At 36.7% G+C, this 18,733-nt stretch overlaps 1 protein-coding gene across 1 annotated transcript in view; it reads right to left on the bottom strand.

Annotated features, from left to right (window-relative positions):
- Positions 1-991: 991 nt before the first annotated feature.
- Positions 992-18,733, bottom strand: part of BRIP1 (BRCA1 interacting protein C-terminal helicase 1) — a 219,706-nt gene continuing 201,964 nt past the window's right edge. Inside the window, exons 17-20 of the mRNA XM_036756123.1 lie at positions 13,394-13,506; positions 10,560-10,642; positions 3,942-4,265; positions 992-1,782 (exon numbers count right to left, since the gene is read on the bottom strand). Coding sequence (XP_036612018.1) covers positions 992-1,782; positions 3,942-4,265; positions 10,560-10,642; positions 13,394-13,506 — 1,311 coding nt within the window. The remainder of the gene's footprint in view (positions 1,783-3,941; positions 4,266-10,559; positions 10,643-13,393; positions 13,507-18,733) is intronic.

Genomic DNA, 18,733 nt, shown 5'->3' on the forward strand with positions numbered 1-18,733 from the left:
TGGCTAGTCCTCAGTTCCTTATCTTTAAAATGAGGGGGCCTGAACCAGACGACCTTTATGGTTCTAACGCAATCCAAATCCTGTGATCAACATCTATCCAATGAAAGAATACTTCTTAGAAAAAAAGTCAATGTGTTTTCAGAATGATGATGGGGCAAAGCATATTTTTCAATAACTATGTTTGATGAGGAATAAATGTTCATTCACAGACGTTTTTGGCCTACTGGAAATGAGGGCAGCAGTAAGTAACAGACTACATGCTGATCTGGCCACAAGGGGGCACATTTCAATTGTCCTCTTACCTTCAGGCTCATTTCTCAGCCTGCCTGAACATGTTAGGGTCAGTCATTTGGCTCTATGTGACTTTACAGAAGTTTGTTTACATATTCTATTGGTTTCAGCTTATTGTACAAAAAGGATAAAATAAGTTTTAATTAAAAGTACATGCAGTATCTTAACTGCTGTTTTAAATTTATCACAAGCTGGCAAAAGAATTTGATATGAACTTTAAAAAGAGAAGAAGCTGTTCAAGGGAATACTAGATTACTATCACATGATGTGTGGTTAAAATTAACAAGTAAATCAGGACTGACATCCACCACAGATGTACTCTCTGAGCTTTGTATGTAAATATGAAATAAGACAAGGAGAGGATTACAAGATTTCAGTGCTAAAGTAAAATTGGAGGCTGTCTAAGAAAGCCCACAAATTCTTTCCCACGTTAAATATGGAATCTGTTTTGACAAGAAATATTTTCTAGAAGAAACTATTTTGAGCGCATCACTTCAAAAAACAAACTGGAGAATAGCATAATATGCACTTTCCTATAGAAAATAAGTTTATAAAATTGGATGCCATTTTAAATAGTGACAAAAACTTAGCCTGAAAATGAGGATGCCTACTGTTTTTTGGAAGCATCTGTATCATTTATCAGAGGAAGAATAATCATTTAAACTGAAATTTGGCACAGAAACCTTAAATATCATGGTGGTCATGTGCTGATATTACCTATGGTATCCATTTCTTGAGTTCTTTTCAGCTCCTGTTCATGTTCATTAGCTGCCTTTACGTTATCGTCAACTTTATGTTCTTCATTTTGCGTGATTCTATTCAACATCATGTCTGTGTAATCTGAACCCATTCCTTTGATACTACCAATTTCCAAAAGGTTTTCTGCTATAATGTAATTTGAATTCTCAGTCCTTTGATTTATTCCACCAATTTCCAGTAGATCTTCATTTTCCTCTGTATCTGAGTCTGTATCATCATAAAGTTCTGGTGAGAAATAGATAGATTCATCTTCTTCTGTTGTTTCAATATCTACATTTACATTGGAAAATTCAGCTTCCACACGTACAGGACTCAGATCAATGTCTTGATGCAGGGCTTCTTTGGGGTAGAGTAGCTGTTCAGCAGGATCTTTTATACTAACAGCATTGGTCCTTTTTATCGATGAAGTAATGGTTTCCGATTGTGGGCCTGGGCCAAATGGTGTGTTTCCTGACAGGGATGAGGACTGGCCTCTATTAGTGAGAGACATACCAACTGTACTTTCCCTCTTTTCATTTGTGGAAGGGAAAGTACTGATGTCATGGTTCTCTGAAAATCTGTGCACAGGTGTGGAAGTCAGTGACTTAGGGGTAAAATACTTCTTCACAGAGTCAGATTCAAGACAGCTATTCCTTTCTGTTTGTTTGCTGAAGGTTGGACTTGTGGATCTTGATAATAAAATTTTTTCCCTCTTCATTTTCTGGGGAGAATATTCCAACAATAATGAATCATCTGTGAACATTAAGGAAAAAAAAGATCATTTTAATTTCTTCCCTTTGCTTATCCTGACCATTACTATATTAAGATGATCGTATTTTAAATGTAGATAATGAAAAGGTACATAGTAAAACAGAATCAAAGGCAGATAACATTAAAGACCAGCTATTCATCTTCTACAGGTCCAGGGAAAAAGAAGTATCCTGCCTAATTTCATAGTTTATCACTATGAGAGTAAGGGCAATCCAGTGTTTTCTATTTAGGATGGAAGTAAAATATATGAAATAAATATCCTAATTTACTAAGTTTAGTTAGTAGGCTATATTAACAACAATAAAGATTACATGAATAACTATAATACAAGGCAGAATTTGGGATGCCCAAAGCAGAGGTAAAAAGAATCATAAAATTTAAGCTAGAAAGCACCTTAAAGATGATCTAGCACAACCCTTTCACTTTCCAGATTAGGAAACCGAGGCCCAGAGGTTAAGTGACATTTCTAAGGTCATATGGATAGTAAGTGGCAAAGCTGAGATTTAAACTTAGGTCCTATAACCACACGCTCAGCGTTCTGCCCATATACTACACTGTTTGCCACATAAAATGTCATAATAAATTTGAAGAGAGAAAAGATCAGGGAAGGCTTCAAATAGGAGGAAAAATCCTGAAGAGGGGTGCTTCAATAGGCAGAGATGGTGGGGAGTGGAGAGAGGAAACACTTCTCCTATGTAAGAGAGTAGAGAGTAAAGGCACAAAGACAGCAGAAGACAGGTGGATAAACAGTATTCTTTGGCTGAAATATAGAATACATGAAGGGGAATGGCATAAATTCAAGATGGAAAGGTAGGCTGGAGCCAAACTGTAGAAGGCTTTGAATGTTGGGAAGAGTGATGCGCTTTATTTGGTAGGTGATAAGTAGCCCCTGAAGGTTTCTTAAAGAGAGTTATGTGATCAGAGTAGTACAGTAGGAAGATTACTTAGGTATGGCAGGAAGGATGGATAAGAGACTAATTAGTAGGCTACTGCTATAATCTAGGCAAAGGCTAATGAGGGCCCGAAATGTGGTCTTTGTAGTGATAATGGAAAGAAAGGACAGAAGGGAAGGACTTGGTAGTATCAGTTAAGAACCATGCTACAGAAAGTGGTTACAATGGTAAGTCCCATTATTTTTCTAAATTACTGTCTTTAAGGTATGACTTTTGTCAACTGGAACAATTCACAACTCAGAATCCATGCGTCATCGAATTTTAGAGCTGGTAGGGATCTCAGTGGCTATGTAGTCTAACCTATGCCCAGAAATGAATCTTCCCCACCTTCCACTCCCCCAGATCATTCCCAACAAGAAGTCATTCAGCTTTTGTCTGATGATCTCTAATGAAGGAGTGTCCCCTATCTTCTTCAGTAGGCCGTTCTACTTTTGAACAAGTCTAATTGCTAGAAAGGTTTTTCTTGATATCAAACCTAAATTTGTTTCTTTGCAACATATACCTATTATCCCTGGTTCTGAACTCTGGGATCAAACAGAGTAAGTCTAATCCCTTTTCTACATGAGAGCCCTTCAAATACTTGAAAATAGCTCGAGTCTTCTCTGAGTCTTCTCTCTCCAGGCTAAGCATGTCCACTACCTTCAATTGTTCCTCATATGATAAGAGCACTCAAGGCCCTTTACCCTCCTGGTTACCCTCCTCTAGTTTATTTCTACTCTCTAGTTTATCTAATATCCTTCCTAAACTGTGACGCTGAGAACTGAACATAATACTGAAGCTACGGTCTGACCAGGGCAGAGGACATGATCATCTCTTTACTCCCAGAAGCTATGAGGCTCTAGATCACATTTGGTTTTCTGGCTGTCATTTTACACTAATTATTCAAAATAAACTTGCAGTCCACTAAAATCCTTGTATCATTTTTAGATAAGCTGTTGTCTAATTGGCCCCTCTCTAATTAAGATGAAATAGATGTTTCTCTTTAGAATTAGCAACGTCCTAGAGTGTGGAAGGACTAATGGACTAGGGGTCAAAAGACTTGGCTTGACTCTTGACTCTGTCAGGTACTAGCTGTGTGACCTTCAGGCAAGGCCCTCAATCTTTCGGGGCCTCATTCTTGATTTACAAAATGAAAGTGTTGGACTGGCTGACCTCCAAGCTTTAATGCTATGAATCCATGACACATACTCTCATTCTTGGCTGTGATGATGTTGCTCGGATGACTATGTGGATTGATCTCCACAGCCATCGTTGTAGGAGCCTGAAGTTCCTGGACAAAAGGCTTCCTTTCATCTTCTTCAAGAACATTTGGTAATAGGTGAATTGTTGATTCTAATAAAGATGTCAAGGACTCATCCTTTGAACAGGCCACTTCTTGTGCAGATTCATTACTATTTGGGGATGACACATCAATGACTTTTTGATGCTTTTTGGAAAATGCAGCCAAGGACTCCAACGCACTCTCAAAGGTTTCATGATGCTTAATCTGTTGCCGAACCCATTTGGAAAGTCCTAGGAAAAAGCAAACCCAGGGAAGATAACCATGTTATAATATCAAATTGTTTAGATGCCTTGATCATATTTTCAGAAGAAACATAAAATGAACTCTTCAATTCTTTAAAAGTAGCATGTTTTGCTTTATAGGAGTTCCGAATGTTTTATTTCAGAAAAGATAAGTTATTACACAGATAAAACCTGCCTCTCATTACTTGGAGAAACTGGGGGTGGGAAGAAAGGAACAAGGTCAACAATGTCTCCTACACCAAGTAAGTAAATTGAATTAATTACTGTTGTTGTTAATCACTTGTATAATGCTTTAATGTTTGTGAAACACTTTACATATGCTATTTCATTTTATCCTCATAAAAACCCTCTAAGACAAGTGGTGTTTTGATCTCTGTTATATATAGAAAGAAACTGAGGCTGAGAGAAGTTGTGAATTGTCCAGGATTGTACAGCTACTAAGTGACTGAAGCAGGATTTGAACTCACGACTTCCTAGCTCCAAGTCCAACACTTATGTCCATTGCAATACCTATCTAATTCACAGATATCAAATCAAGATTCCATATTTTCATTAGTTTTGTCACTAATTTTTCTTCCAAATGCAATTGAACACCTTCAAAATTCTGTAGAAATGTCAAAATTAACATAACTTTATGGGCCATCCATTTTATATCAAAAATTTCTGCCAAGTATGGCCAGTTTGGGGAGAAGTGATTTGACCAATGCTATGTCCAAATCCCTGTAATAAACATGAATGTATATTGTCACAAGAGAAGTTTATCAAGGTGATATTTCATACAGAATTACATATTGGGATATGTAAAAAAGACATCAATACTGCTTTTAGAATAAGGTCTTTTGAAAGTCACTATGATGTTCCAAGTCCTGGGAAAGATTAAACCAATCTTACTAAAAGATGGTCTAGCTATATATTATTCCATTTTCCTTTGGCTTCAAATTTTTCTTCAATTTTTTTTTTTTTTGCTTTAACTTTTCTATCAATGCTTAACGCACTACGAAAATTGAACTCAAACATCAATTAGCCAGCACAGAGAATTTGTTTCAAGGTGGCCAGGTGGCTCAGTGGATAGAGAGCTAGCCCTGGAGTCAGAAAGATCTGAGTTCAAATCCGGACTCAGACACTTACTAGTTGTATGACTTTAGGTAAGTCACTTAAACTTTGTTTGCCTCAATTTCCTCCGCTGTAAAATAGGTTTAATAATAGCACCCACCTCACAGGATTGCTAGGAAGATCAAATAAGGTAGTGTTTTATAAAGTACTTAGCAGTATCTAGCACGTGTTCAGTTGGTGAGTCATGTCTGACTCTCTGACCCTATAGATAAAGATACGGGAGTGGTTTGCCATTTCCTTCTCCAGCATACACTCACTTTTGCAGATAAGGAAATGAGGCAGATAGGGGTTAAGTGACTTGCCCAGAGTCACACAGCCAGTAAGTATGTGAGGCTGCATCTGAACTCAGATCTCCTTGACTTCAAGCCCAGTTTTCTATCCACTGTACCACGTAGCTGTCTCTAGCACATAGTAAGCACTACAAAAATTCTAGCTATTAATATTATTATCACTGTGTCGACAAAAGAAAACAAAGGTGTTGTGACATAGTAGAAAAGTAATGTCTGGTTCTGCCATAACTACTCTAGAAAAGTGTAAGTTAGTCACCCACCAGTACCATCTGTGTTGCTTTGAGTAAATAATAACCTTTTAGCATCAGTTTCCTCATCTATAAAAGGTAGTGGGATTGGGGGATGGTTGACTAGATGACCTCTCAGGTCCCTGACAGCTCTCAATCTGTGTATGTATGACCCTCTATACATCTGACAGTTTTTCAACAGGCTTTCTGTGTCTGAGAAAGGTAAAAAAAAAACCAAACCCAAAGCAATATTCTTAGAGATAATATAAAATGATGCAATTCAATTTTGCTTATGATAAACCTAAGCCATATGCTAAAATTTTAAGTTGATCTTATATTTTAAATAAAGAAATGTGTAAGCCTAAATAGGAGAGTTTCCTTTATATTTTTATTTATAGAAAGAACAGCACTGTGGAGAAATTTTAAATTCTCCCCACTTAAATGCCTTTGAATACTACATTTGCTTCTTCAGCTGTAGCTATCTGTAAGCAGGGCTGGTCTTCTGCTTTGTACAAAGCTCTTGTTTACCATTAGAAATATAAAAGGATCTGAGCTCCACCTGCTGACGAGATACTGGCATTTAACAGCTATTTATCAGCCTTTAGTTATCTATTTCTCAGCCTGAAATTAAATGTGGTTACTTTTTAGACCATCATGGGCAACAACCTCATAAAAGAAATAAATTCAACTTAATACTGTTAGTTAAATTTTTGTGCCAGTTTGAATGTTAATTAAAATACTGTGACTACACTGTTGATAGACCTGTAAGCCTGTCCGATCATATTAGAAAGCAATTAAAATTATGCTTTTAAAAAAAGTGATTTGAATGCTCTTTGACCCAGACATTCCACAGCCAGGCATGTGCCTCCAAGGAGGCTAAACAGAAATAAAAGCCTCATATTTACCAAAATATTCACAGTAGCACTTTTGTGATTTAACAAAGAACTAGAAATAAAGTAGGTCTCCACTGATGGGTGACTGGCTGAACAAATGGTAGTACATGAATGTAATGAATTATCACTTCACTGTGAGAAGCAATGAACATGAAGAATTCAGAAAGAGATGTTAAGACTTATTTGAAATGCTGTGGAGTTGAAGTAAGAAAAATCAGGAAAACACAACTATGTTTGGAGAATTTGGAGAAGAAAATGGAAAGCCACTCCAGCATCTCTGCCAAGAAAACCCCAAATGGGGTCAGCAAGAGTCAAACATGATTGAAAAACAACTTAACAATGTGACCGAAGTTGGGCAGCTAGGGGGTGCAGTGGATAGAATGCCAGGTCTGGGGTCTGGAAGAGCTGAGTTCAAATCCAGCCTCAAACATGTACTAGCTGTGTGACCCTGGGCACATCACTTAACCCTGTTTGCCTCAGTTTCCTCATCTGTAAAATTAACTAGAGAAGGAAATGGCAAACCACTCCAGTATCTTTGCCAAGAAAATGTAGAGCTGGACATGACTGAATGACCGAACAACAACAGCAATCATTGATGTGTGGGAAAAGAAAAATTAAGTCTACACTTACAATTACAAATATGAAATAAGCTCAAAACTAGATATCTTGGGGCAGCTGGGTGGCGCAGTGAGTAGAGCACTGGCCCTGGAGTCAGGAGGATCTGAGTTCAAATCCAGCCTCAGACACTTGACACATGTACTAGCTATGTGACCTTGGGCAAGTCACTTAACCCCAATTGCCCTGCCTTCCCCCCTCAAAAAACAAACAAACAAACAAAAACTAGGTATCTTAATGATATATAATAAGTCTAAAGAGAAATATTAAGTTTTAATGGCAATAAAAAAGTACAAAGTTTTTCCCTCATTTCTTGCTTAAACTCAATTTTTATCTTCTCAGCATTAAGTTGAATGAGATTATGTTGGTGATACATTGGGAAGATGAATTTAATAACTTGAACTAAAGCAAAAACAAGTTATCTACTTTCTCTGTGTAGCTCTACTCTCTCCCTCTCTCTCCCTCTCTCTCTCTCTCTCTGGCAATAGAGGTTAAGTGACTCATCCAGAGTCACACAGCTAATAAGTATATGAGGCCACATTTGAGCTCAGATCCTCCTGACTCCAGAGCTGGTGCTCTATCCACTGTACCACCTAGCTGCCCCTGTGTAGTTCTACTCTCAAAAAAAACAAAACAAAACAAAAAAACTCTTGTCTTCCATCCAATTAGATTCCGCCTCCTGGACACAAATAGCACATTTTATAACTATAGTTATACCTCACTTAACCAAAGGCTACCTTCTCAGCAATTTTATTACACAGAATGTTCTGTAAATCACAGAAAGGAATACAGATCTTCATTGAGTAGATAAAATATGTCGCAGTTGGTGCCTGTGTACTTTACCCAAAGGTTCCTCAGATCATCACTTGTTTTATACATAATTTTACCAGATCCTTTTATCTGTTTCCTATCCTATAAGCAGATTAGGCAAATTAGGAGGAGAAGATGCTAGAAGCAAGCACACTATCAACAGTTAGAAGCGACAGCTCACAGTTTGACAGTACACAAGCACATATAAGAACTGAAAGAAATCATAGCAGCCTGGAGTCATTTTGCATAGTGGCCCAACACCTCTCAGTAGCCTCAGAGGGCCTCCGATATCTCAGCAAAGCATAATAACTTATGTTTACAATTGGATTAGGAACTGTGTTTGTTTTGTGAAGGTCCCAAGTGTAAGACATTGGGGGCTATGGCAGGAGACGAGCCTCTGAGGCTTCTGCTTGCTATTCAATACAGGTCTTTTCCCCTATTTTTCCCTTTCTCCTCTTCCATCTTACTGCCCTTCTGCTTTGGAAGTCTTGATCCATTGATGACCTTTATCTAGGGTATGGCTTTTGGCTGGTAACTTAGGTGGGGTACTCAATAGGCCTTTTTACTTCCTGACTTACAAGAGGCCAAGCCTAGGGAGGAATTGTTTCAGAGGTTATTCCTGAACTGTTCAAAGGCGACCTTCTTCCTGGGTTACTGACCTGGTGGCTGAAGAATGAAGAGAATATCATTTCTAATCCTTTTTAATTAGAAGTTGTATGCTTTTAATTGTTTGTAATTACTAAAATTGTTTTTATTGCATTTTATGGTCCATGAGTGTGCCTCATTATATTTTAACTCTTGAGTCTAAGTTATTGCACTGGCCTTGGTTAGGCCTGACCCATAATAATAATCATGACCCTAAGTCATTAAAAAAAAAAGGTTAAATTATATGTTTAGTATATTGTGTACCTGGGACCTATCAATCTCCTATGAGTTTATCATCTCTCAGATACTGAAAAGCTCTAGAGAGATGACCTGATTAAAAGTGTGTTGACAAGTACTTAATAGTCTCCTCATAAAGATGTTTTCAGAAATAGATGATGTTTAGAAGACCGGATTTTCTTTTTCACAGAAAACATATTTCCATATTAGCCGTGTTGCAAAAAACAAACAAGAAAAAGCAAGAAACATAATGAAAGCAAAAACAGCTTTAATCTGCACTCACAGTTCATCAGTTCTCTCTCTGGAGGTGAATAAAAGTTTTCATCATGGATCCTTTGTAACTGTCTTTGACCACTGTCTTGATCACAGTAGCTAAGTCTTTCAGAGTTGATTATTGTTACAAGATTGCTGCTACTGTGTAAAATATTATCCTGATTGCTCGGTTCACCTTGCATCAATTAATATAAATCTTCCCAGGCTCTTCTGAAATTATTCTGCTCTTCATTTCATATGCCACAACTTGTTCAGCCATTCCTCAACTTATGGGCATCCCCTCAATTTCTAATTCTTTGCCACCACAAAAGGAGATGCCATAAACATTTTTGGACATATAGAATCCTTTCCCTTTTCTTTGTTCTTTCTGGGATACAGACCTAGTTGTAGTATTGTTGGGTCAAAGAGTATGAAAACTTTTATAGCCCTTTAGACATAGTTCCAAATTGTTCTCCATAAAGTTTGGACCAGTTCAAAACTCCACCAAACGCGTATTAGTGTCTTTATTTTTTCAAAACCCTTTAGTATTTATCATTTTCCTTTTCTGTCACGTTAGTCAATCTGATAGATGTGAAGTGCTACCTCAGAGTTGTTTCAATTTGCATTTCTCTAATCAAAAGTGATTTAGAGCATTTTTCCTTGTAACTATTGATAGCTTTAATTTCTTCTTCTGAAAACTGCCCATTCATATCCTTTGATAATTTATCAATTGGGAAATGGCTCTTATTTGTATAAATTTGGCTCAGTTTCATATATTTCTGAGAAATGAGCCCTTTATCAGGGAAACTTGCTGTTTATCTTCCCTCCCCAAGTTTCTTGCTTTCCTTCTAATTTTGGCTGCATTAATTTTGTTTGTGCAAAACCTTTTTTAATTTCATGTAATTAAAATTATCTATTTTACTTCATGTGATCCTCTCTGTCTTTTGTTTAGTCATAAACTCTTCCCTTATTCACAGATCTTACAGGCAAAATTTTCCATACTCCTCTAATTTACTTATATCAACCTTTATGAAAAGACTGGAATTTCACATATTTTTATGTTTTATACATTTTAATTTTATACATCATTTTAATATTTGATCCAGAAGTTCCAACCTCAAGAAATGTTTCTTTAAACAGACACTCTTAAATAACAAACATTATTATTAATTCCATTATACTGTCAACTGAGCCTCTTACCAGATACATATCGATCTGGGTTGCTCCTGAAGCGATCATCAACTAAAATGAGAGCTCCCCAATCATTTTTGTGCCGAATACACCTATGAGAAAACAGTGAAAAAGAAAATATTTGAGTTAAATTATGTGATAAAACAAAACAAAAATTTTAGTTGGATAGCTAGAAACATGGAGATGGTCCAAATATGTCAGCTACGCATCCCTATAATGGAAGCTGGCTGTTAAAAGAGGAATATAAAAGTTACCCAGAAATTAAATGTACCTTATTTTTTAAAACCCTCTCCTTCTGTCGATTCCTGCTATCACTAAACTAAGTGAAATAGTTTCTTTGCATACAACAAAAGAATGAAATTATTGGAAATTTTTTTTCACAAAACTACACTCCAATTCCACAGTTTTAAAAAATCTAAATATTTATGTACGTTCTTTTAAATAATATCTATGCTTAAATGAAGTCTGGCCTGCCTATTCATGGGTCATAAGATTATGGATTCCAAGATCTGGAGCTGGAAGAGCTTGCAGAGACCCCTATTTCAACACCCAAATTTTACAGAAGAAAGTGAGGTCCAGAGAGGCCAAGATGACCAGCCAGGATGCCATGAAAAATTTAAAATCTTGGTTTAGCCAGCCAGAAAATGATTAACTTATGAGTGTCATACAGTGGGGTGGAGGTTTTCAAGAAGTTGGATCATTACTTATTGGGGACCTGGTAGAGAAGATTTCTGTTCAGGTAAAAGTTGAAGTCAATCATCTCTGTGATTCAGTCACAAGGCCATGACAGTAGTCTTTTCTTAACTAGATTTCTTTACTTTTAATAATTTTAATGTTTTATGCCCATTCTATGTTTCTGGGTTTTTCTTCAATTTCTATCATTTGTAAGAATATAAAATAAAATTTTTTTAAACAATTTCTAATTATTATAGCATTCAAATTGGTTTTATTTTAACCTCTAATAGAAAAATGAAGTTGAGGCTTGTTTTATGTTAAGTGAAATTCTGATTGACCAGAATGTTTCAGGAAAGGAATAATCTAAAGGAATCTTATGATTTAATGTTGGTTAATCTTTTAAGCACTACACATCTTTTTTTTTTTTTTTGAACTTTCAAACCTTCTTAAAAGATTATAGTAAAATATACTAGTATACTTTCCTGCCTTAAAAATTACTGTGCACTGAACATTAATTGAGCTTTCTTTTCTGATGATTCAGCATTTTGCTAAACACAAGGTCTAAAGGTTATGCTCATGAACATCAATTCTCATTATATAGCATTAATGCTATACATATAGATGGTATAGAAGATTGGGTTGCATGTGAACTGATCCCAAGATATATTTTAGAAGATATTTTTTATATATGTGTGTTTGTTGCATTTTAATGTATATTTTTTAAAAAAGTAATATCTTCATCCTTTTGAGTGTAATTTTAAAAAAAATGTTCACCTGATCAACTTTGTAGACTACATAATATTGTTACTTTTATGTAAAATTAATTATTGAGTCCAAGAATTTCTTCCATCCACCCTAAGATTTTCCCTGAGTATTTTTCTTCTCTCCTTAATACTTGTTTCTCTCTTGTGGCTTTTCTATACAACCCTGCCACCATCTTCTTTCTCTACCTGCTACTTTTCTTCTCTCCTGCATAGCTATCTCCTGTAATCTGGTACTGTCAGGATTCACCTTTTATGGTTTTTTGCTTGGTCTGATCAACCAATGTACTTCCTGCAACTTCACTGAATGTTTTTTGAACCTGCCCTTCAAATGCTACATGTTAACAGACGTCCTATTACTGTCAAGGGAAATACCATCCTCCTAGTCACCCAGAATCTCAACCTCAGTGTCATGCTAACTCCTTACTTGTACTCACTCTACATAACTAATCCGGTGTGAAATCTTATTGTTTCTGCCTTTACAACCTACTTCAAATATTCCCCCTTTTCTCTACTCATTTGGCCACCACCCTCATGCATTACCTCATGGATGCTTCAGTGCCTAGCCTGCTGGTTGGTTTCTCCCTCAAGTCTCTCCCCACCCTAAGCCATTCTATACTTAACCGGCAAGATGATTTTCCTAGGGTGCACCTGACCTTGGCACCTTTCCCTTTCTCTGACTCAAATTCCCATGGGTCCCTGTTACCCCCCCAAATTAAACAGAAAATGATCTATTTAAAGCCCTTCAGAAAATGATTCCTTCCTACCTTTCTACTCTTACACTTTATTCTTCTCCACGTACTCTTATGATCCAGTCACAGTGGCCTTCTTGCTATTCTTCTCACAGGATCTTCCATCTCCCACCTCTATACATTTTCATTGGTTATACCTTCTGCTTTGAATTCTCCCCCTCCTCATCCCTGCTTCCTGATTTCTTTCAAGACTCTGCTCCAATGCTACCTTCTGTGCAAAGCTTTTTGTGATCCCCATCTCCCTTAGAACCAGTCCCAGCAATGCCATCACTTTCCCTGCAGAGTTCAGCTTCCATTTGCATTGTACGTATCTTGGTTGTTTTGTATGTTGTTCTTCCCATTAGAATGTGAGTTCCTTGAGAGCAGCGGCTGTGGTTTTGCCTTTCTTTGTACCCCCCAATGCTGAGTATAGGGCCTGGTACATATGAAGTGCTTAATGAATATTTGTTGACTGACTGACTTTGGGTTTTTGCCAGTAATGTCAGCTTTCCAAAACTTTTACCCTAGAAAATATATATTAATTGAGTTCTAAAGATATTAAGATTTTATTTTATCTATGAATTACAAAGTGTGGAGTAATATGACTAAACTTCCAAACAGTCTTAGTGACAGATAGCTCATCATTCTATACCTTACATTCCATCACCCCACTTACCTGCCAAGTGCCTGGTTCAGGGCCCTATAAGCTTGAATTTCATACCACTGGCGGCCAGGTAAAAGACCTCTTTGTTTTGAATGTTGGTCATTGTATTTTTTCTTTAATTCAACCTAAAGGTAGGATGGTATATGTTGTTGTTATATTATTATTACTTTGTAAAAAAAGCTAAAAGGGAAAAATAAACCAGTTAGTCTTTAAATTACCTAGGTATAATTTTTAGCTTTCTCAAGGTGTTAATATGGGCATGTATCTCAAAATTTAGATCCAGTTGTGTCAATCAGTAAAAAGTAATATATTAAAACACTGCACTGTATCAAAGGGATTCTAAAGTCTCCCAGTTCATCTGCCCTAAAAAAAATATCAGTCTCTTAAAAGTGAACTTCACAAATTCCTTGCTATAAATATACCATTCTGAGTGGATTTTTGTTTTATATATACATATTTTGCCTCTCTAAAGAGATTATATGTTCTCAGCAGTCAAAAGCAGTATCTTCTTCTTCTTGCTTTTATTACAGAACATTTTGCACAAGTAGGTACTCAGGGTTTGTTGCATTGCATTCTAATTGTGAAATTGTGACTGGTAGTACTTTTAAAATCAATAAATCACCCATCTGTAACAACAATGTTGCTTGCAGCTTCTGTGGAGGTATAAGGCCAATAACACCAGCACACAGGACAGCTGCTAGTACAGGTTCTTTGACCTGCTTTTCTAAAGGAAACAACTTTAAGGGGTTAACAATCTTACATTAATTAAACATACATACATACATACATATATATATATATACACATACATCATTCAGGAGGAAAAGTCAGCACCCTGAACTTCAGAGAAAATACAAACAGAAATTACAAGCAGAAATTATAAACAGAGAAAATAACACAAATCAATAGACAGGCTTCTAACTGTCTGAGCAAGACAATACATACACAGTTACCAGAGAGAGAGAAGAACCAACATCTCGGTTTTCAAAGTTGGGGGGCTCCTCGATGGCTACCCAAAGTCTCATCTGGCTATACCACACAAACACTCTTCCCACGAGTGAGCCCCAAAGCAAAATGCTAACTTCAGAGTATATATACACTTCTTCAGGGTCAGAGGGCAGCACAACCCTCCTGACCCAGGCTCATGTGACTCAAACACATGTGACTAAGGCTTTCTTGTGACTTAAGCAGGTCATCAAAGACTCTTGATTCAATCAAAGGCACTTGATTGCCTTAGTGCTGAGAAGAACTAGATCTCCAAAAGAAAAAACAGCAAAAAGTTCCACTTCGATTGCCCTTACACTACCCTTTCAGGAATTCTGATATAAGCAATAAAAAGTACTCTTAAAAAGCATGAAACATTTCTATCCTAACAAAGTTCTCTCTATTCTCTTCAGTTGTATCTAAAAACAATGACATAACTATGCTTTCTGGATACTGGAGGGTTTTTTCCTTAATTTTAAATAAGAATAACATGGAGGCTTCTCCTCAAATTTACTAAACTTTGGTTACAATGCAGTGGTAGGAGTAACAATCATGACATTAGGTTCCAGAGGCACCTGGAAATCGCCCTAAGTTTCCTTAAAAGGCAAATGGAACTGTCTTCAAGACTAGCTTAGTCTAGGGGAATTAGGTTTGAGCAACAGTTTATTGACATAATTTCCCTGACATCTAAAACCCAACGCACAAGTAATCAGGGCTCAACCTTGATGGATTCCCCACTGCTGTGAGAATGAAGACACCCTTCAGGCTGGATGCTCCCCTGTGAGGAAATGGGCTAAGATGGAGGGAAAGGAAGTTTTGTATGAATGAACCTGTTCTGTCTTCCTGTTGAGTATCCTTTCCATGCTATTACTGAACAAACTTCCTTCGTTAAATGTTATATGGGCTACAAGTATCTTATCTCATTCAAATCCCTCGCTAGAATAACTAGACTGGCCTGAATCAAGCTTGGCTTCAAACACTTGACATAGCTGCCAGGATTGGTTTAGAATGACCTCATGGCAGGAGTGGGGAAAGAGTGATATGCAGGCTTCAGTTGGGCTCAGCCTTCCAGGTCAAGCCAGGAGATATAAACTCCTCATTTCAGGGGTGTATTGGCCCCCAACAAGGGAAGATCATGAAAGTTAAAATTAAACTAAATAATTAGACTCTTACAACCCCAAGAAAACAGGAGCTGAATTTCTTACAAGGCATGAGATATTATGAAACTTTTTCTTTCAATTTTTATTGGCTACAGAAGATGGGTTTTCCAAGCTTGCTCTGCAAGCTGCCCTGACCTTCAATAAGACCAACAAGATGCCAATTATAAGCCTCCATAACAAATATCTTCTTGGTCTGTAAACATTGTGGGGTCACTGTGGCACCCAGGCAGACTGAACTCAGATGAAAAATCAACCACATTTTAGAGAGATGTGTTTTTCCACACTAGAATAACAAGGCAATCTAATAAGAAAAAGGCAAAGAATGCAACTGCAATAAATCATTGGTAATATATACACTGAATGCTTTGAGGGAAAGAGAAGTGATTGAAACAAAGACACTATGAAATTCAAGCAGAAGTGGTTTCACTACTAGGAGGAAAACTAATACCTGGTTAAAACATATGGCATAGTACATTTCTGAAATACACACAGGCATCGTCTAAATATTGCACAGCACGGTACCTCAATTTTCAATTCAACAAGCATTTATTAAGCACTTACTATGTGCCAAATACTATGTTTCTTCCAGAAAGATATCACTCAGCTACCAAAATAACTCATGATGTAGGGTTTTGTGGACTATGAAACATACAAAGCCATAGTCATAAAGAATTGTGCCTTTTCCACCTGACTTACAGACCATTCCATTTAAACTGATGAAAAATTTTATATACAATAAGAAACCTCAATACAATATTGACTTAACTGTTGGTAGTAAGTAGTAATTTACGATAAGTTACGGTAAGTCACAATCTATATGCCTATGTTGGTTCTGCAGGAGTGATAATTTAATTCAGGGCTACATGGAATATTTGGAAAGTTATCAAATGTAATGTTTAAATTACAAATTGAAATAATTTTATGGAATAAATTCATTCAGTTTTCACATGTTACCCATGCAACATAGTGCTGAACTCTAAGGGAAAGTTACAGAACAGGTTACTATAACTGCTTTCCTTACTTAAATAAATGGCAAAGGAAAACTTTCTAGATGCAAGGTCAAACACAAATATGATTAATTTGTAGTTAGATTTTAAATATTAACAGACAAAATTAGAAATGTAAGGAGTAACCTATCTAGTTGTTGTTTGTTATCATTCAGTCGATTTAGTCGTGACCAACTCTTTGTGACCCCATTAGGTGATTTCTTGGTAAAGATTCTGGAATGGTTTGCCATTTCCTTCTCCAGCTCATTTTACAGAGCAGGAAACTGAGGCAAACAGGGTTAAGTGACTCACCCATGGTCACACAGAAAGTAAGTGTCTGAGGCCATATTTGAACTCTTGTCCTTCTGACTCTAGACCTCGCAGCCTACCTACTGTGCCACCTAGCTGCTCCAAACGTATCTAGTACTCTCAACATTTTAAAAATAGGTTTGGATGGATTAAACCCAAGTGACAAAATTTGCAATGAATAGGTGTTCATTTAAACTCCCTGCAGTGGAATTTGTTTTAAATGAACCACCAGAGAGGTATGAAATAGCTCCCAGGATTCTATCAATGAGCAAGTGAATTAAGATGTAAACTATTTTACCTGCAAAAGACTTACAGTCTAGCTAGTGAGATAAAAAATACTCAAATCAATGAGCAAAACAGCAATGAAGACTAAATATGTAAGTGCCAAGAGGGCACTTGTAAAGACTTATGCAAAAAAATATTCTCAGTGGTAATAGGATTGGTCTATTCCTAGAGGAGATCAAAGTTGCTGGGTCTTAAAGTAGGGATAGATATGGTTAAGTCAGTGACAGCAAAGGATTCGGATCATAACTAGACATGCTGACATCCACAAATGGTACGCAAAACATTATCATGTGTTATAACAAATAAGGTGGCAAGCATTATTGGAGAAAATAAAGACATCACCTCTCATAAAGTTAGTTTTCCGTGGTGAAAGAAGGTGCTTAATAAATGTTTGTTTTATTTAAGTGGAACCGAGGGAAGTGATTGTGTGGCTAAGTGGACTGAGTCATAACTAGGTGGTGCATAGTGCACAGTGCTGAACCTGGAGTCAGGCAGACCTGAGTTCAAATCTGGCCTCAGCTACTTACTAGCTGTATGTCCCTGGGCAAGTCACTTAACCTGCATCTGTCTCAGTTTCCTCTCTATCTGTAAAGTGGTGACAGTAACAGCATTCATCTCAATAGGCTGTGAGCATCAAACAAGGGAGTGTATGTAAAGCACTCTACAAACCTTAAAATGCTATATAAATGCTAGCTATTATTTAGTGTTGCTGTTATTATTCATATTGTTAAATGGGAAGGTCAAGGAGAAAGGTATTAAATCCAGGGCGAGTCAGTGAACATTGGTGTGACTTATTTTCCTTATTTGCAACATAGCAAGAATTATTATTCCTGCAAATAAGAGTCAGAAAGGTTGCAAAGTTTAATTAGAAAATTTCCAATTTCAAAATGCCACATAAGATATCAATAATAACAAATGACAACTCATTACATAGACTATGCTTACCCTCAAGCAACCTCTGAGTAAAACAACCCTGGCTGCCTGAAGAAACAGGCTTCAGTTTCTTGGCCCTTGTTGAGACTCCCACAAACACGAGCCCCAAGAAAACTTTTTTTTTTGTTGTTATGGTCAGCTATACCAGAGCCTCCCTTGCTTATCACACCGGATCATCCCAGAAAATAAGACTAATTATAGATGCAAAAGAACTGCTTCCTTGCAAAAATTTTTCCAGTTTTGATGTGAATCACTGGAATCAATTGTTTTTAACAAGACACAAAACTACTCAAAAAAAAAGAGAGGCATGTCAATGTTCTTTGGTACCATGTTAACCTTTTTAAACTGACAATCAAAAGAACATGCTTCAAGAGAGAAAACAGAAGACTCTTAACTGCTTCTGACAGGTAACTTTCAACTTGAATTTGGGTAAGAAATTTTATATTATGTTCTTATGCCCTTTAAAAAACAGTCTGTCAAATTTACCAATTCAAACTTTGTAACCAGAAAATAAATTTACTTTGATTTCATAGATCTAAAATTTGTTTAGTCACAAGTCAACTACTCAATGAAGAAACATGTCTCCTTACGTGCTATCAAGGAGCTTCTATGCAATATCGTGCAAATGCTACATGATATGGTGCTTTAGAAAACAAAAAACTCTAAACTACATATTAGAGAATGTACATAAATGA

Source organism: Trichosurus vulpecula, chromosome 4, assembly GCF_011100635.1.
Source record: "Trichosurus vulpecula isolate mTriVul1 chromosome 4, mTriVul1.pri, whole genome shotgun sequence".
Taxonomy (NCBI): Eukaryota; Metazoa; Chordata; class Mammalia; order Diprotodontia; family Phalangeridae; genus Trichosurus; species Trichosurus vulpecula.